We start from the raw sequence: 21,303 nt of genomic DNA on the forward strand, positions 1-21,303 counted from the left end.
GTCACCTTCTCTGTGAAGCTTTCCTTGGCCCTTCCCCCCATTAAAGACATCAACCTAACCCATTTCCCAGCCCTTTCCTTGCTTTGTTATTTATTATATTTATTTGCTTACTGTCTGTCTCTCTCTGCTGGAAGTTAAATTTAAACAAGGACATGGATTATTATCTGTTTGGTTCACGTAACACTTAGAACTGTGCCTGGGACAAAGTAAGTACGCATTGGGTACTTACTGAATGTATGAATGAATGTTGCATTCCCAGTTTCTGCATGTTCAGGAATTACACACACTTTATAATTGAAAAAACAAAGCACACACACACAAGAAGAAAGTTAGCATTTAGAAAGGATTTAATAATGGAAAGCTATTTTCATCTACTATGGTGGTGTGGTATTGAGAACGTAAGAAAGAGAGAACTCATTTTCCCAGGTCTAGTCATAAAAGATACAATTTAAATTTTAGGGAGAGATAAGAAAATTTTGAACATAAGCATGACGATTTAGAATATGTTTTTGACAACTCCGATTATATTAATTTTTTCCCTGTTCAAAGTTCAATGAATATTAAGAAGTACATTAACTTGCCTAATTGCTATACTGTGCATTTATAACTGCCTTTAACATTAAAGTGTTTTATTTTCAACTCTTTATTAAATCTTCACTTGAAAATATACAGATTGAAAAGCCTGAGATGACATTAAGTATCAAGTCTAATAACATTACTACAAAAATAAAAGAAAAATGAAGAAAAAAGGAAAACAAGACCACCTCTGCAAAAATCCCCAAACTTTGTTAATTCTACATTGATTAAAAAAAAAAATCCAAAAAACCTGCTTAATTAGATTTAATAGCTTTGAGATGTGAAAGACTGGGATTTCTTTCAATAGAAGGGCAAGTATACAGAGCACACACACACAGGGTCACTCATACACATTAATATAAAAGAAACTGGAGGGTTTTCTATGTATTAACTCACTTATTCCCAGAATACTCCTGGGAGACACATTTGAAAGAAGTAACATAGCAATTAAGGTTATGACATGACTTGTGACATATTAGTCATATAAAAGGCCAGCAACAAAATTCAGATTCCTAACTCTAAACTGCCATTTAGAGCAGTCTTAAATGGATAATATTGTTCTATACTGTAAAGACAACACAGAATTAACACATTTAATCAAGACGATTCCTTCCTCTGTGTTTCCTTAGTGTTTTATGCTTATCTCCTGTTGAAGTCATCTCTCCAATATCTTATAACTGTTTCTTTGCCTGCTGTATTCCCCAACCAGCCTGGGAGGACTCTGAGGGTAGTCCTTCCTCTTCCATTTCCTTAGGGCGTGGCCTGGTCCCTAACACAGAGTAAACTCACCATAAACACTGCTTGATAAACTATATGAAATAATTTTTGATAAAGTATAAAAAAGTTTTTATTTTTTAAACTCAGTTAACAGCTTTTTTAAGAGTGCTTCTACTAAAATATAGTATTTCTGGTTTTGATAAAAAAAGGAAAAGATGGACACTAGTCAAAAATCACCCTCAATTTATTATATTATTATTATAATTGAATTTTTTTCAGAGAAGAAAGTAAAAAAAAAAGTAAATTGACTGAAATTAGAGCATTAGAAAAATGTTCTTTTTACTTGTCAAACATTTACATTACAAAAACCGCTTAAATTATTAAAAAAAAATGACCAGTCATTCCACTTAGTCAATTCTTAGTTTCCATATTTGTCATCAACTTTGCTCTCAGACGTGCAGAAAAAAAACCAGAGTAATTCTTTACGTTTTCATTCACTTTTTACTCAAGGAAAAAGCTTCCTGAAAACACATGTTTAAAATTCTGGAAAATACAAATCAACATTATCTAGATATCTCTATCATTACCAGAAGGTCTGATTCCTCAACCTAATTTCCATTGTTAGTTGACATTTTCAATAAGTGATGGATGTTCATTTCCAGAAAACATTACCAGTAAATTCTATGATATCACAGTCTCTTCACTATCCAGACCAAACTGACTAAACCACAAAATGCAAAAGCATGCAGTTAGCTACTCTGCGAGAAGCCTTAGGCTATTCTGAGTACAACTTAGAAAAGTATAACCTAACTGAGTAAGAGTCAATGAAAACTTCATTTATATAACCCTCCTTCTCTGAATTTCCAGGGCTTTCAGAAGACACAACCAAAATGTTTAAACACTAAAGTATTTCTTGTCATAGACTTAATTCACAAAACAGTTACTTTGGGAGGTGGAAATTTACAAAGAAAATAAAAATTATCATTTTTATGATATAAATGGTATTTCTTTTTTTCCCCATGACCAGGGAGGGGAAACATAAAGAGCTGCTTTCTTCATTCTAAGTAGTGCCTACTCTAAGCAAGATCAGTCAATAAAACTATAACTAATGTTTTCAAAGTCATAACTTTTCACAGAATAACAGAACATAAAGACTGAAATGGACAGTGTTGGGAAATATGTGAAAATGCTAATGTATAGATACATAAAGGAAAGGAATACATATACATGATTAATATGGAGTAAAATTTATTCTACTTTAAACATGAATTAAACTATTCTTCATTGTCAGAGATATGGTCAACATTTGATATATTTATATAGTGCTGAAAAACTAAAAATAATCATAAGATCTAGCAACTGAAGAAAGGCTTTGAAATTATAGAATACTCGTTTTCTTTAAGACCAGGCACTAAGTTTATTATCACAAAAAAAATGTACAGAAAACCTTGCAAAAACATATTCAGGAATATATCCCACAACATCTTTTTATATGCCTAACTACCTTAAAAATGGAAAAACTGTCAATTTCAGTATGAAATTATAAAAATAGTAAAATGTGTTTCATGGTTGGTATTAAACAATATTAAATATAGTCTTTCTGAAACTATAAGAAACAGACCATAAATTAGGCCTAATCAAAAATAATTTTGCCATTTTATAACCTGCCCTCCCACCTTGCCTGCTGCAGCCAATATAAAGTTTTTGTAATCCTTCCTCTAATCCTCACTCTGAGTAGATTGGTTACTGATACTATCAATTTTCCCTGGAGGCACAGCAGTAAAGTACAAAACATTCATGATTTCCACCATGATGTGAATTATGTTCTGACAGGAAAGCTGAAACGTTCTCCTACCTTAGGATTATGTAATAAAAACTCTTTTTGTCTTGGAAACATCTTAATTAGTATGCCTAGATGCTGTACTCTGAAAAAAATATTTATGTACTAAAAGAACATGGATTTTTCACTTAAGACATTCACTAAATTTAATTTTAAGAGCATAGTGATTTCTCTTTCTGAAGTTTAGTGGGAAGTTAAAAATCAAAAAGTTCAATGATTAAAACAGTTCTGGATATAGTCATAAAGATACTATCTATAACTCTACTGCATTGTAAGTCAAACATAGGTTGGTATTTAAAAACTTTCACTTGCAGTAAACACTTTCCTATCCTCTATTTTCAAATGACGAGTCACTAAGTTGAAATAACTTGCTCCAGGTCACAGCATAAGAAACAAAATCTGAATCTAAATTCAGGTGTTTCTGACCTCTTGGCTAAGTGCTACTAGAATCTGTGGTACTAATTTAAATATGAAAAATAAACTTCTGGACTCTCTATTCAAGTTAATCAATACTGGCTTGTTAATAACATCTGCACAATCATGATGATGAAATATCATGAAGTCTTCAGGATGATATATTCAGGAAAGTTTTAATATTAAAAGCATTATTTGTACTTAATTTAAAAATGGGTAATCTAGTCTTAATATTGTAACTCCTGATTTGTCTGATGTCAGATAATAAAGATTTACATCAAAGTAGATATAGGTCTGAACTTGTGCACAATGACAGCTACTGGCCATGTGTAGCTATTTACATTTAAATGGAAACGAAGGAAAATTAAACATTTAGTTTCTAAGTCATACAAAACACATTTCCAGTATTCCACTGTCACATGAGACTGGAGGCTCCCATATAGACTGTGCTGGTCTAGAATGCAGCAAAGAGGTCTGGGCGGAAGACTAACACTTGAGAATCACTGGGCGCGTGGGTTTTCTTTAGTCATGAGATCGCCAAGGAAGTGAATATATATTATATATATAGGTAATGAAAGAGGATCTGATTGCAGTGGAGCAGTCTAAGAAGACAAGGAAGAGAAGAGGAAGAATAGCAAAGAAGGATGAAGAGCAGTGGCTAATGAGATAAAGAAACCGAGAATGCGGTGGCCTGGAAACCATGTGTTAATAAGCCATCAAATGTGTCAAATGCTGCTGATAGGTCAAGCAAGATAAGGACAGAGAACTGACCATTGGAATTAGCGGTGTGTACAGGTCACTGGTGAGACTGAAAGAGCAGATTAGAGATTTCAGCAAACTTAGAGAAGATGAAAAGTGATTCGACACATCTGTCTGAGAACATTACTGTGGGCTGAAGGAGATACAGAATCTATTGGACAAACAAAACTCAAGAGGAGTTGCAAACACTGAATCAGTGTATTGGGAAGGTGGTGAAATAAAATATAACCCAGGAGAAATCATTGAAGGTTCATATGTAAAACACTTGGGCCAAACAGGATGTAGATCCCACATAAAATGAATACTGCTGAGCATTAACCACACACAAAAAAGTGGTACTGCCTCTGTGAAAAAATATTGAACAAACCATCTGGAAAGAGTGAAGACCTTTAGAGTGGATACTGTTGATCTGCTTATTCTCTTTCTGGCAATTAGTCTGACAGCCTGACAGGTGAATTCATTTATTTTCCCTCTTTACCCTAAATATAAGCTGCCAGTTAATATGTTTTAGCCACATACGCAAAGTTCCTGATAGGCTTTCTGCTCAGATGACAAAAAAGCTAATTATAGAGTTACTTACACAAGAGAAGAGGAAAGAAAACATATTTGTACCCAGTCCTTCATTTAAAAAACAGATACCAAGGATCATCAGATATAAAGGAAAAAATCACTAGCATAAAAGAAAAGCACAGGATATATTAACAGAGGGAAAAAACTGAACATAGAGGAAATGTCAATTCAGGAAGAGAACTTAAGAGAGATTTAGGAAGATATAATGACATCCACAGAACTTTGATACTAGGAAAAAGGAGCAAACAGGACAAGAGAGAAACCATGAGGGTCAAATGGATGATTGGTGAACTAAGGAAGACCTGAATAAAGGAATGAGAGGGCTGATTAGTTAGAAAAAGGAAAGGAGAAGGAGTCCAAAGTTTCCACCTGAAAAAGGGTAATGCAAATATCAACAGTAAAATATAGAAACTCCTTTCAGGAAACTCAACCTCACTCATGGCAATGATCACAGTTCAATCACATATATGACAAAAAGTGGTTCGCGTATATTAGATTGGTGCAAAAGTAATAGCGGTTGTGCTTTGTGGATCTTTGCCTTTTGATACTGGAATACATTCTTAAATGCAGGTTATGTTATACATAGTCTAAACGTATATTTCTCACTTTCTGTTTTTTGCCAATGACTTATTACTTGCTGTGTATTTTTTTTAGATTACGGAAATGATGTTAGACAAAAAGCAAATTCAAGCAATTTTCTAATTCGAGTTCAAAGCGGGTGGTAAAGCAGCAGAGCCACATCTATAATGCATTTGGCCCAGGAATTGCTAATGAACATTAGTGGTGGTTCAGGAAGTTTTGCAAAGAAGACAAGAACCTTGAAGATGAGGAGTGCAGTGGCCGGCATCGGAAGCTGACAACCACCAACTGAGAGGATCATCAATGATTCTCTTTCAACTACACGTGTCAAAGAACTCAACGTTGCCCATTCTATGGTTGCTCAACATTTCAAGCAAATTGGAAAGGTGAAAAAGCTCAGTAAGTGAGTGCCTCATGAGCTGACTAAAATAAAAAAAAAAATTGTCATTTTGAAGCATCGTCTTCTTATTCTATGCAACAAAAACGAACCACTTCTTTATCAGATCATGATGTGCAACAAAAAGTGGGCTGTATATGAAACTGGTGAGGACCAGCTCAGTGGCTGGATCAAAAAGAAGCTCCAAAGCACTTCCCAAAGTCAAACCTGCACCAGAAAAAGGTCATGATCATTGACCAACCTAGACAGCATATTAAAAAGCAGAGACATTACTTTGCCAACAAAAGTCCATCTAGTCAAGGCTATGGTTTTTCCAGTGGTCACGTATGGATGTGAGAGTTGGACTATCAAGAAAGCTGAGCACCGAAGAATTGATGCTTTTGAACTGTGGTGTTGGAGAAGACTCTTGAGAGTCTCTCGGACTGCAAGGAGATCCAACCAGTCCATTCTAAAGGAGATCAGTCCTGGGTGTTCATTGGAAAGACTGATGCTAAAGCTGAAACTCCAATATTTTGGCCACCTGATGCGAAGAGCTGACTCATTGGAAAATACCCTGATGCTGGGAAAGACTGAGGGCAGAAGGAGGAGGGGACGACAGAGGATGAGATGGCTGGATGGCATCACTGACTCGATGGACATAGGTTTGGGTAGACTCCGGGAGTTGGTGATGGACAGGGAGGCCTGGCGTGCTGTGGTTCATGGGGTCGCAAAGAGTCGGACATGACTGAGTGACTGAACTGAACTGAACTGTTTGTCTGTGCCCAGCTGACCCACCACGGCTTTCTAAATCCCGGTGAAACCACTACATATGAGAAGTATGCTCAGCAAATCGATGAGATGCACCCAAAACTGCAATGCCTGCAGCCGATTCTGGTCCACAGAAAGGGCCCAATTCTTCTTCATGACAGTGCCCGAAGACACGTCGTACAACCCACGCTTCAAATGTTGAACAACTGGGCTACGGGGTTTTGCCTCACTTGCCATTTCACCTGACCTCTCGCCAACTGACTACTACTTCTCCAAGCATCTCAGCAACTTTTTGCAGGGAAAACACTTCAACCAAGAGGAAGCAGACAATGCTTTCCAAGAATTTTTCAAATCCTGAAGTATGGACTTTTTATGCTACAGGAATAAACAAACTTATTTCTCATTGGCAAAAATGTGTTTATTGTAATGGTTCCTATTTTGATTAATAAATATGTGTTTGAGCCTAGTTACAATGATTTAAAATTCACGGTCTGAAACCTCATTTACATTTGCATCAACCTAATATATCTCACTACACAAGTGTGAAGCTGAAAATCTTTTCTAAGATTAGATTTCATATTTCACAGCCACATAAACTACAACAGCTATTTAACTTTGTTTAAACTCTCAGAAATTTTGTATTTGATCTTTTTTAAAAAAAGATGTCTTATGCAAATAACTTCTATAAATCTTTAAAATATAAAAAAGACAAATCAAGCATTTGTTATCACATCAATTGGAAAACTTAGGTAAAAAGGTAAACATCAGAATGTCTATAAAATACAAATTCAGTGATCTGGCATGTACTCTGGCTATGTTACAATGAAATTATGTAGTTTTCATGTTCATTAAATCCGTAAGATCTCATTTTAATTTCCTATAGTTTATGGTTTTCAGTTGCTTTCTTATTATTTTTCAGTAACTTAATTATTTTACTTTAAAAATTAACCCACTGGGCAAATGTCACAGTATACTTTACAACTAAATTTAGCAGGTTCTTAAACAAAACACACACACACACACACACACACACACAGAAATGTGACTAAAGAGAAGAAAAACATAAAGCAAATCTTCTATTTTTAACGGATGGGAGAAAAAGGTTGAAAATTAAAAAGTTAGAACCATTTACACCATATAAATATTCTACAAAATAGCTTCTTACAAAATAAGTGTCTAGAAAATAGTGCATAAATTTAAGCTCATTCAAATCAGCAGATTCAGATGAAGAGAAATGCTTGCATTCCTATTTTCTCTTCAGAGAGTATCTGGAGAAATCTCAATGCAGACCATTATACTAAGTGCCTTACCTTGTGCATAAAGATTATTCATTAAGTATATTAACATTCACTTGAGTTGATAAAAATGATGTTCAAATTAGTAAAGAATATGTAGAATGGGCTTCCCAGGTGGCTCGAGTGGTAAAGAATCCACCTGGCAATGCAGAAGACATAAGAGATGTGGGTTCAATCCTCGGGTTGCGAAGATCCCCTGGAGGAGGGCATGGCAACCCATGCCAGTATTCTTGCCTGGAGAATCCCCATGGACAGAGGAGCCTGCTGGACTACAGTCCATAGGGTCACAAAGAGTATGGAGACAACTGAAGTGACTTAGCACACACACACACAAATATGTAGAATATACTTTAAGTTATGAACATGGTTAGAAACAGTTTACTAATTCAAGTGATACTATTGAAGAAATATAGGCACTTTTATTACAAGTACAGATATGCTTCAATCTTCAACAAGTAGATTAACTCAAATCACTGGAGAATCACTCAGTAAAACCCTCATATTGGTTATTAAAACAGCATCTTATATCTTTAATGTACCATCAAACACCAGCTTTAGAGAATCCAATTACTAATGACAACAAAAATATCTAACAAATGAAATCTCTTCTTTGTGGAAGGGAATATAAAATAGTGATGATGTGTTAAAGAAAAAAATCCATGTGATCAAGGTCTGTTTCTCAGTGTCCAGAAAAATCCAAATATTAAAACAATCCCATCTCCAGGGGTTTTGTGTGGGCTGGTACTTATATGGAAAGCCAAAGTTTCAAAAGTTAAGAAGCTTCTAGTTGGATTATTTGTATTTGAGGTATATTTGTTTGAAAACTTGTCTTCTAATTACTTCAACTTAATGTCTTTTTTGGCATGCTTCTCAAAATTCTCTTTCGAGAATCCATGTTTGCCTGTCTGACATGTTCTTTTCTCTATCATCACTTAACCATCATCACTTAACACATTTTATTAAATCATGTCTTAAAATAAGATTTCCTCCATTCCTTTGGCCACATTGCAAACTGTATAATTTCAAACTTAAAAAGAATCTCCCACAGAATCTCGTGATGTTTATTCTCACAGTATTTTATGGATTTCAAAGCATTAAAAATACCCTTCAGATTCTCACAATTCTATGAAGTAGAAAAATCATCTGAAGAGGAAAGTAGAGACATTATACTGGGAGAGAGAAACTACCCAAGGTAACAGCTGTGACGGGGCAGAATTAGAGTCAGGCCCAACCCTTCTGGCCTTCTGACCCCAGGTCTAGTGCTTTTCCCACCAAAACACACAAGTGCTGGATGCAGAACAGTGGTTGGTTAGCAGCATAAGGCAAATTTAAGGACATCTGTCTACAGAAAATCAGTTAATTCTGTAAATTATCTATGGTAGTGAATTAATTCCTTTCACCAACCCATACCTGAACGTAAGCCTTGAAATTCTGGAGATCTGAAATCAGAATTCAATGAAACATTCTTTTTCAATGAATAGTTTGAAGTTCATTAAGTAATACTATCAGAAAATTCTGCCAATTCAGATAGTATGAAAGAGTACTTTGAACTCATTTTACCTTCCTTAAAATGGAAACCCCCTTTTACCATCACCTGTGTTTGAGTTATTCTAACCTAATTTTTGCGTAAATGTTTTCTTTTTTTCCCTTTGAAATACAAGAACCATCATACTTCCAGTTTACATGTAATATGCCTTCAACAATGGGTTTATATAAGGATATCACAGACTCTCTGGTGAAATTATGACACACAAATAATAGATTTCATTTACATTATTTAAAAAATTTTGCACTTCTCTATAAGAAGTTACACAGAAGAATACATAGAAGAACTATACAAAACAGATTTCAATGACCCAGATAACCATGATGCTGTGATCATTCACCTAGAGCCAGACATCCTGGAATGTGAAGTCAAGCAGGACATAGATTTCAGTTACATTATTTAAAAAATTGTGCACTTCTCTAAAATGTTACACAAAAGAATACACAGAAGAACTATACAAAACAGATTTTAATGGCTCAGATAACGACGATGGTGTGATCACTCACCCAGAGCCAGACATCCTGCAATGTGAGGTCAAGTGGGCCTTAGGAAGCATCACTACGAACAAAGCTAGTGGAGGTGATGGAATTCCAGTTGAGCTATTTCAAATCCTAAAAGATGATGTTGTGAAAGTGCTGCACTCAATATGCCAGCAAATCTGGAAAACTCAGCAGTAGCCACAGGACTGGAAAAGGTCAGTTTTCATTCCAATCCCAAAGAAAGGCAATGCCAAAGAATGCTCAAACTACCACACAACTGCACTCATCTCATACGCTGCTGCTGCTGCTAAGTCGCTTCAGTCGTGTCCGACTCTGTGCGACCCCATAGACGGCAGCCCACCAGGCTCCCCCATCCCTGGGATTCTCCAAGCAAGAACACTGGAGTGGGTTGCCATTTCCTTCTCCAATGTATGAAAGTGAAAAGTGAAAGGGAAGTTGCTCAGTCATGTCCGACTCCTAGAGACCCCATGGACTGCAGCCTACCAGGCTCCTCCATCCATGGGATTTTCCAGGCAAGAGTACTGGAGTGGGGTGCCATTGCCTTCTCCCTCTCATACGCTAGCAAAGTAATACTCAAAATTCTCTAAGCCAGGCTTCAACATTACATGCACCGAGAACTTCCAGATGTTCAAGCTGGATTTAGAAAAGACAGAGGAACCACAGAACAAATTTCCAACATCCGCTGGACCATTGAAAAAGCAAGAGATTTCCAGAAAAACATCTATTTCTGCTTTATTGACTACGCCAAAGCCTGTGACTATATGGATCACAACAATCTGTGCAAAATTCTTAAAAGAGATGGGAATACCAGACCACCTTCCCTGTCTCCTGACAAATTTATATGCAGGTCAGGAAGCAACAGTTAGAACTGGACATGGAACAACAGACTGGTTCCAAATAGGAAAAGGAGTATATCAAGGCCGTATACTGTTACCCTGCTTATTTAACTTATATGCAGAGTACATCTTGCATAATGCCAGGCTGGACATGGCACAAGCTGGAATCAAGATTGCTGGGAGAAATATCAATAACCTCAGATATGCAGATGACACCACCCTTATGGCAGAAAGTGAAGAAGAACTAAAGAGCCTCTTGATGAAAGTGAAAGAGAAGAGTGAAAAAGTTGGCTTGAAGCTCAACATTCAGAAAACTAAGATCATGGCATCTGGTCCCATCACGTCATAGCAAACAGATAGGAAAACAATGGAAAACAGTGAGAGACTTTATTTTTGGGGGCTCCAATATCATTGCAGATGGTGACTGCAGCCACGAAATTAAGAGACGCTTGCTCCTTGGAAGAAAAACTATGACCAACCTAGATAGCATATCAAAAAGCAGAGACATTACTTTGCCGACAAAGGTCTGTCTAGCCAAAGCTATGGTTTTTCCAGCAGTCATGTATGGATGTGAGTTGGACTATAAAGAAAGCTGAGCACCAAAGAATTGATGCTTTTGAACTGTGGTGTTGAAGAAGATACTTGAGAGCCCCTTGGACTGCAAAGAGATCCAACCAGTCCATCCTAAAGGAGATCAGTCCTGGGTGTTCATTGGAAGGACTGAGGGTGAAGCCAAAACTCCCGTATTTTGGCCAACTGATGCCAAGAACTGACTCGTTGGAAAAGACCCTGATGCTGGGAACGATCGAAGGCAGGAGGAGAAGGGGATGACAGAGGATGAGATGGTTGGATGGCATCACCAACTTGATGGACACGAGTTTGAGCAAGCTCTGGGAGTGGTGATGGACAGGGAAGCCTGGTGTGCTGCAGTCCATGGGGTTGCAAAGAGTCAGACATGACTGAGTGACTGAACTGAACTGACAAAAAGTTAAAACCTTGCTTAAAAGTATTGGCATAGTGAAAACAATAAAATTAAAATTTAACTAGAAAAATAGCTTGTAATTTTCAGAACTTCTCAAAGGAATAACTTTATATTTGGCTAAAATGAATAGAAAAATACATTTTTCAAACATTATCCAACATGTGGAAGTACAAAAATTAACTTGACAGATCTCTCAACCAATACTAAAGTTATCTGAATTATTTTATGATTTTAAGTCAAATATCTTGACTGTTTAGGGTATGATAAAAACATTAATATATATTAACACGTTGTAAAGGAGAGTGTAAATAAATTATGGAGAAGACAGAAGCTACTGATTGTTTTTTAAAAGCCATGTCACATTCTGCCTCTCCATCAAATTCCAAGTCTACAATTTTAAAACATGATAAAAAGATTACATGAACAGTCATACTAATAAAAATGAATCACTTTGTTTTACATGATTCTACTTACCTATCGATATGAATGAAATTTAGTGCAATGCAGTGAAAATGTACATTAAGTACACAAAAATGAATGGTGCTGTCCTTCAAATATAGACATACAAAGACGATAGCACTTTCTAACTTCCACCGTCATAACTGTGATTGATTTTACTCATTACTGAATAATCCACATGTTAAAATTTACTACTACCATAACAACTCTCGAGATGGGTGAATGGGATCTAGGATTCAGACCAATGACCAGAGCGAAATTTCTCGAGAATCTCTTGATATGACTGGAGACTGAATACTACAGTTTCACTGGAACTAGGCTTTAAGAAATCTAGTAACTGGCAAAGACAGAGTTGTATATCAAGGCCCAGTAAAAAGATAAGTTCATGAATTCTTAGAAAATTACTTTCACGACACCTCAGTTTTAACAACTACACCTATTCCAAATAGTGCTGTCCAGGTTACTAGTTTGCAATATATCACACACTTCCAATGCTAGCGAGTAAAAGTCACACACACGGCCAGAGGGACCTCTGGACAGAGTGGGAGGACAATGGGCCAGGGATGAAATAATGGATCCAGGCACAGCATCACCAAGGGTCTACCTCACGTCTGAACTAGTGCCCCCTCTCTGCAGAGGGAGAAGCAGCATGGGGTGGGGAGTGTGAGCAGTACCAAACCAGAAGAGAGGCAATCTTTCTCTAGACACGACTGCCACCAGTTATGTGAACTCTCATTTCAGGCCCTCTGCTTCCCAGTTTTGATGTAAAGGGACTGAAAGTCAAAGCTTTAAGGTCTTACAACAAATAACCGCTCAGTTGTGTACAACTCTTTGTGATCCCATGGACTATAGTCCACCAGGATCCTCTGTCTGTGGAATTTTTCAGGCAAGAATACTGGAGTGGGTTGCCATTCCCTTCTTTAGGGGATCTTCCTAACCCAGGGATAGAACCTGGACTCCTGCAGATTCTTTACCAAGAAGCTCTCAAAAGAGCTTACACTCTGTGATTTTAATGTTTATTTCTCAGAGGGTTTTGCTGAGGATCAAATGAAGATGTATATAAATAAAATTTTTGATACAAGTAGAAGTCACGGATGTTATTTTACAGATTTTCTTCATTATACGAAGGAAGTACAGGAACAGCATAACACGTTCATTATGTGGTGAGACAAGATGGATGGATGGCATCACCGACGCTATGGACATGAGTTTGAGTAAGCTCTGGGAGTTGGTGATGGACAGGGAAGCCTGATGTGCTGCAGTCCATGGGGTCGCAAAGAGTCAGACACTGAACTGAACCTACAATTTAATTTAAAATGCTAAAATTAAAATTTCTCCCCCTCCCCCACTTTTTCTAGGTATGTTGCTGCTAAGTCGCTTCAGTCGTGTCTGACTCTGTGTGACCCCATAGATGGCAGCCCACCAGGCTCCCCCGTCCCTGGGATTTTCCAGGCAAGAATACTGGAGTGGGTTGCCATTTCCTTCTCCAATGTATGAAAGTGAAAAGCGAAAGTGAAGTCGCTCAGTCATGTCCGACTCTTAGTGACCCCATGGACTGCAGCCCACCAGGGTCCTCCATCCATGGGATTTTGCAGGCAAGAGTACGGGAGTGGGTTGCCATTAGGTATAATTGGTGAATATATTTTTATAAATTTATTTCTTATACAAATTACTCAGAAAATATTTATGGTTTTAACTTTAATAAAACTAGCTGATTTATTATTTTGTTCATTAAGTACCTGGAACAATAGCCTAATAAACAGTTGCTGAAATAAGTATCATAGGTGTTGTATCCAGCTTTTCTCCTCTCTAACCCACCCCTCACTGAGACACCAGTGGTATTTTTTAGAAACATATTTTATTATTACTCTTTCATCCTCATACCTTTAGATAGCTCTGTTTTATCTAGAGAATGAAATGTGAATTCCCCAGTAGGGCACAATTTGACCCCATCTACCTTTGCAGCTCAGGTCTTCCTAAATACATGCATCTCATCATTTCCTCCAGCTAACCAAAGCCTCATACCACTGACCAGGCAAGTCAGGCTCTCTTTCAATTGTTTGTTCAGAAGCTCAGTGTGGCTTTCCTGATGGCTCAAGTGGTAAAGAATCCGCCTGCAGTGCAGGAGACACAGGAGATACGGATTCAATCTCTGAGGTGAAAAGATCCCCTGGAGGAAAATGGCAACCCACTGCAGTATTCTTGCCTGGAAAATCCCATGGACAGAGGAGCCTGGTGGGCTACAGTCCATAGGGTTGCCAAGAATCAGACACGACTGAGCGCACAACCATCTCAGCTTAGTGTGCCCTTCTCAAGCCCCACCTGCTGATGAGGCCAGGGACAGAGACAAGAGGCAAGACCTGGAAGGTTTTATAAGGTCTTTGGAACTCATTCAGATTGCTGGAGAAAGCCATTTAAGAGTTTTAAATAGGGAAATAATAGAATCTAATTTATTTTTCAAAGAATGTTGTTGTCTGCTATGGGGAGAATAATCTAAGGGATAGGAGCAGAAGTAGAGAAGTGGAGGGAGAAGAAGGATCCCTAAACGACAGGGTACATGTGCCTGAGTGTTCGGTGGGAAGATCTGGTGTGGGGCAGGGGAAGTGGAAGTAGATGAAGGGTTTGGGGGCAAGAGTTCTGCTTGGACATGTAAAGTACGAGAAATCGCCCCACTGCTTTATCCCTCTATATTTCAGTGATACTTTGTTTATACTGTGATTTCAGAATTTATCACACTCTGACATAATTTGCTGCATGCTCATTTGCCTTCCCAACCAGACAGTAAGCTCCCTGAGGACAGAGACTGTCTTATTTCATCCACATATTTAAGTAAGGACCTTAAGCAAAGTAGTTACTTAGAATGATTTTAGAATAAGTAAAGATAATAGTCTAGAAACTCAAAAGAAAATAGACCAAAGAAGAAACAAATACTTTTCTAGCAGTCTCCATTACCCAGAACTCACCTGGAATGAGGTCAACAGAAGTGATAGCAGACCATAAACCCACCCCGGGCTCTAACATTCCAGCATATAAACTCACTTACATATAATATGTATCAAATCAAGGTCTCCTCTTAAGCCTCTGGCATGAAGGCCAGTAGGCCATACTGACTAGCTCTGTGTAAATTGTATTTCTTTATACAGTACAAACTGAAAGAGTTGCACATAAGACTTGAAATTTAGACAGCTTTTCAGTAAGGTTTTTATTTTTAAACATCCTATCTATATTATTTTCATAGTCCTTCATTTCAGATTCTAATAGATTATTTGTACGGTCAAGAACATTTAACTATTGTCCCCTTTTAAAACTCTTTTGAATATTGAATAGACTCACAGAATTTTTAAGACAGAAACTCACCAAATCCAGAGCCCTCATTTACCTGCAGGGATAAAAAAACCTGAAGCTTAAAGAAACTGCTAAAAATTCTAGTCATTCAGAAGTGGAGCCAAGCGTAGAAATTAGTTCACCTGTTTCCTAGTGCAGGATTCTTTTCACAAAGATTGGCTTCTTAATGAATAAGATGGATTTGGCCACTTTGCAATGGACTACATACTCTGCTTTTATAAGTTTTCTATACAATGATACAAAGAAAAAAAATTTCTTTTTTCTTTTTTGGCTGTGCAGCAGGTGTCATCCTAGTTCCCTGACCAGAGATTGAACCTATGTCCCCAGCACTGGAAGCCTGAAGTCTTAGCCACTGGACTGCCACGGAAGTCTCTCAACAAATTTTATAGGGAAGATATGCCTTAAAATGAGAATAACTAAAAATCAAGCAAAGCAGTCCTACCAGGTATTACATGGCTTAATGGCCATGCTCCTGAGACAGTGCTCACATTGAGGGATATGCATGATTTAAAAGTCCCACTCAAGGCCTATATGACCATGGAAGCTGAAGGTAAAGGAAGTGAATCCAAGGTAAAATTGTTAAGTTTGCAAGGCTTGCCTTTATCATATCTGGTTTTCCTTTTATTCTTTATCTGTCAGAGTGGTAATCACTCTTCCATTTCAAAGCCTTCCTATCTATCCTGTCTTCTCTTTCCGTTTACAGACAAAGAAAGAATTTTGTATCTATTATCTACACCTCGTTGGCTGATAAACTTAAGATACTACTTGAATGAACTTTAATCAATCTGCTAACTTGATCAGACTTATGTTTTACACTCTTAATCCTGAAATGTGGAAGGCAAGATTTGTTCTCGGAAGAAATTTAGACCTCAGCAGAAAGATAGGCATCAAGTGGTGGAGCCAGGTTCCCTCCTCCCTCCTACTCATTAAAATGACATGGTCTGAAAGCAAACCAAGCATCACATTAGGATGCAGAGAATGCATCTATAGGAGGTGCACATGGTCTGCCCTCCACTATACACAAGAAGAGCAAAACTATTGCTCAAACTTCCAGTAAATATCTGACACACTAGAAATTTAAAATTTCTAAGGTTTGGGACAACTGTTAATTACCAGAGTGACTTAAAATTAGAACTCAAAGTATTTTTTCAAAGCTAGTGCACACACAAATCATGTTTACAATACAAGTATGTTACATTCACATAGTATCTAATGCTTATAGAGTGTTTTCATATGTGCTTTGTGACTTGATTTTCCACAATATATAATGCAAACATCATTCCCAGTTTTCAAATGAAGATTCTAACATTTGCAGGTAACAAGGATAATAAAAGGCACAGCCAGGACTTAACATAAGAGCTCTTGATCCAGATATTTTCCTACTGTAACATGTAACAGTATGAAAAGGCAAAAAGATAGGACACAGAAAGATGAACTCCCCAGGTCGGTAGGTGCCCAATATGCTACTGGAGATCAGTGGAGAAATAACTTGAGAAAGAATGAAGGGATGGAGCCAAAGCAAAAACAACACCCAGTTGTGGATGTGACTGCTGTTAGAAGCAAGGTCTGATGCTATAGAGAGCAATATTGCATAGGAACCTGGAATGTTAGGTCCGTGAATCAAGGCAAACTGGAAGTGGTCAAACAGGAGACGGCAAGAGTGAACGTAGACATTCTGGGAATCAGCGAACTAAAACGGACTGGCATGGGTGAATTTAACTCAGATGACCATTGTATCTACTACTGCGGGCAAGAACCCCTTAGAAGAAATGGGGTAGCCATTATAGTCAACAAAACAGTCCAAAATGCAGTACTTGGATGCAATCTCAAAAATGACAATGATCACTGTTTGTTTCCAAGGCAAACCATTCAATATCACGGTAATCCAAGTCTATGCCCTGACCAGTAATGCTGAAGAAGCTGAAACTGAATGGTTCTATGAAGACCTACAAGACCTTTTAGAACTGACATCAAATAAAGATCTTCTTTTCATTATAGGGGACTGGAATGCAAAAGTAGGAAGTCAGGAAACACCTGGAGTAACAGGCAAAATTGGCCTTGGAGTACAGAATGAAGTAGGGCAAAGGCTAATAGAGTTTTGCCAAGAGAACACACTGGTCATAGCAAACACCCTCTTCCAACAACACAAAAGAAGACTCTACACACGGACATCACCAGATGGCCAACACCAAAATCAGACTGATTATATTCTTTGCAGCCAAAGATGGAGAAGCTCTATACAGTCAGCAAAAACAAGACCGGGAGCTGACTATGGCTCAGATCATGAAATCCTTATTGCCAAATTCAAATTTAAATTTGAATTGAAGAAAGTGGGGAAAACCACTAGACCATTCAGGTATGACCTAAACCAAATCCCTTATGATTATACAGTGGAACTGACAAATTTATTTAAGGGGCTAGATCTGATAGACAGAGTGCCTGATGATCTATGGAATGAGGTTTATGACCTTGTACAGGAGACAGGGATCAAGACCATGCCCAGCAAAAAGAAATGCAAAAAAGCAAAATGGCTGTCTGGGGAGGCCTTACAAATAGCTGTGAAAAGAAGTGAAAAGCAAAGGAGAAAAGGAAAGATATACCCATTTGAATGCAGAGTTCCAAAGAATAGCAAGGAGAGATAAGAAAGCCTTTCTCAGTGATCAATGCAAAGAAATAGAGGAAAACAACAGAATGGGAAAGACTAGAGATCTCTTCAAGAAAATTAGAGATACCAAGGGAACATTTCATGCAAAGATGGGCACAATAAAGGACAGAAATGGTATGGACATGACAGAAACAGAAGATATTAAGAAGAGGTGGCAAGAATACAAAGAAGAACTGTACAAAAAAGATCTTCACGACCCAGATAATCACAATGGTGTGATCACTCACCTAGAGCCAGACATCCTGGAATGTGAGGTCAAATGGGCCTTAGGAAGCATCACTACAAACAAAGCTAGTGGAGGTGATGGAATTCCAGTTGAGCTCTTTCAAATCCTGAAAGATTATCCTGTGAAAGTGCTGTGTTCAATATGCCAGCAAATCTGGAAAACTCAGCAGTGGCCACAGGACTGGAAAAGGTCAGTTTTCATTCCAATCCCAAAGAAAGGCACTGCCAAAGAATGCTCAAACTACCGTATAATTGCACTCATCTCTCACGCTAGTAAAGTAAAGCTCAAAATTCTCCAAGCCAGGTTTGAACATTACATGAACTGAGAACTTCTAGATGTTCAAGCCAGTTTTAGAAAAGGCAAAGAATCAGAGATCAAATTTCCAACATCCGTTGGATCATCGAAAAAGCGAGAGTTCCAGAAAAACATCTATTTCTGCTTTATTGACTATGTTAAAGCCGTTGACTGTGTGGATCACAATAAACTGTGGAAAATTCTCAAAGAGATGAGAATACCAGACCACTTGACCTGCCTCTTGAGAAACCTATAGTCAGGTCAGGAAGCAACAGTTAGAACTGGACATGGAACAACAGACTGGTTCCAAATAGGAAAAGGAGTACGTCAAGGCTGTATATTGTCACCGTGCTTATTTAACTTATATGCAGAGTACCCATGAGAAATGCTGGAGTGGATGAAGCACTAACTGGAATCAAGATTTCTGGGAGAAATATCAATAACCTCAGATATGCAGATGACACCACCCTTATGGCAGAAAGTGAAGAAGAACTAAAGAGACTCTTGATGAAAGTGAAAGAGGAGAGTGAGAAAGTTGGCTTAAAACTCAACATTCAGAAAACTAAGATCGTGGCATCTGGTCCCATCACTGAATGGCAAACAGATGGGGAAACAGTGGAATCAGTGAGAGACTTTATTTTTTAGGGCTCCAAAATCACTGCAGATGGTGACTGCAGCCACAAAATTAAAAGACGCTTACTCCTTGGAAGGAAAGTTATGACCAACCTAGATAGCATATTAAAAAGCAGAGACATTCCTGTGCCAACAAAGGCCCACCTAGTCAAGGCTATGGTTTTTCCAGTAGTGGTGCACGGATGTGAGAGTTGGACTATGAAGAAAGCTGAGCGCCGAAGAATTGATGCTTAGTTCTTGAACTGTGGTGCTGTAGAAGACTTTTGAGAGTCCTTTAGACTTCAAGGAGATCCAACCAGTCCATCTTAAAGGAGATCAGTCCTGGGTGTTCATGGGAAGGACTGATGTTGAAGCTGAAACTCCAATACTTTGGCCACCTGATGCGAAGAGCTGACTCATTTGAAAAGACCCTGATGCTGGGAAAGATTGAGGGCAGGAGGAGAAGGGGACGACAGAGGATGAGATAGTTGCATGGCATCACTGGCTCAATGGACATGAATTTTGGTATCTCTGGGAGTTGGTGATGGACAGGGAGGTCTGGCATGCTGCAGCTCATGGGGTCGCAGAGAGTCGGACATGATTGAGTGACTGAACTGAACTGAACTGAACTGAATACGTAATCAGCGATATTACACTAACTTCATATGCAAACTCCAAATACCTTCAAAGTAGAAGAGTAAGATCGTTCCTAAATTTCTAAATAAATTAAGCTGGTCTTTTCAAGCTCAAGTTTCCTCCTCTCTCTGTCAAAGACAACTGTTTTGTCATTTTCAGTTCTCTGAAAGATTTCCATCTTTCTGAAAGATTTCCATAGTAGAAAAAAAATACTAGGAAATACCAAAAGCTAATGAATAGAAGCAGACATCTTTCAATACCAAAAATACACACTTCTCATCTAGAGGGTTTTTCTTTGAGATTCTTTGAAAACCTTATTCAAATTAATTTAAAATATTCGCCTAAAATTTGCAATTGTATAGTTTGTTTCAACTCTGTGATTGATATACATTTAAATAACTAGCTTCTTTGCATCTTTTGTTAATTTTCCAATTTTGAAGAAACGTGATATTTTGGCAGGCAGGATGCATCCTGTTTCTACCAAAATGCATTTTACCTGGGGTTTCTTTGAAATGAATCACAAAATCTGATTATCCATAAACTATGGTTCCTTTACCCAAAGGAAACTGAATCAGATATAAAATTCATGTTCTGTGACTTTTCAATTATTATCTACTCAAAAGACTAGAGGATGAGAGTATCTACCATTAAAGTTACCAAATTCAAATTTGCTTTTGAAATAATTCAGTGATTTTTAAAGAAAAAAATGCTGGAATATAATTCACCAAGTGTGAAAATTGACCGTTATAATGCTATGAGCCATACTTCTGAAGTGAAATATATGACATCCATTAAAAAATAGAATCTGAACATTTAATGAATAGTCAAAGTAAGAAAGGGGCTCACCGGTTTGACTGAAACCAAACTGACGCAGAATCTGATGAGCGTCCAGCATGTTTGATTGTTTTGACTTAGACTGCTGTGAGGAGGCTGATGTCGAAGTGAATGAGAGATTTTTGTTGACCTGTAATAGGAAAGGCAAATCAGAAATGAAAGCGTAATTTCCGGGGTTACTGATGCAAATAGTGGATGAGAAATATTTGCTTACGATGCAAACCAGGGAACATGTCAAAAGAAGTGACAATGATTTATATGCTTAGTTTTTAAGAGTTTACAAAACTCTATAGTTTTACAATCTGCCTTACTTTGAAAACAAGTTTGCTTATCATGGGACTAACTTTATTAGTAACTTAGAGTGGTCTTAAAAGTTATGCCAAAAAAAAAAAAAAGCAAAAAATAAGTGACTCCCTGACTGCTTTCAATTAAGAAAGAGTTTTTAAATGTTTCACATCCACATTTCCTTAGCAT

General features: G+C 37.7%; 1 protein-coding gene across 14 annotated transcripts in view; it reads right to left on the reverse strand.

Moving 5' to 3' along the window:
• The window catches only part of AHI1 (Abelson helper integration site 1), a 219,379-nt gene that overhangs the window by 91,698 nt on the left and 106,378 nt on the right, over positions 1 to 21,303 (reverse strand). For 13 of the 14 annotated variants that reach the window (XR_009495858.1, XM_059889903.1, XM_005210982.5 and 10 more), the window contains one exon: positions 20,842 to 20,959. Coding sequence is in view for 13 of the 14 variants with exons in the window: in XM_059889903.1 (XP_059745886.1) it covers positions 20,842 to 20,959 (118 nt within the window). In the remaining variant the exon portion in view is untranslated. Of the gene's footprint in view, positions 1 to 8,293; positions 19,797 to 20,841; positions 20,960 to 21,303 lie in introns of those variants that run through there. The other variant, XM_059889909.1, reaches the window with a different exon arrangement.

This window comes from Bos taurus, chromosome 9 (genome assembly GCF_002263795.3).
Source record: "Bos taurus isolate L1 Dominette 01449 registration number 42190680 breed Hereford chromosome 9, ARS-UCD2.0, whole genome shotgun sequence".
Lineage (NCBI taxonomy): Eukaryota > Metazoa > Chordata > Mammalia > Artiodactyla > Bovidae > Bos > Bos taurus.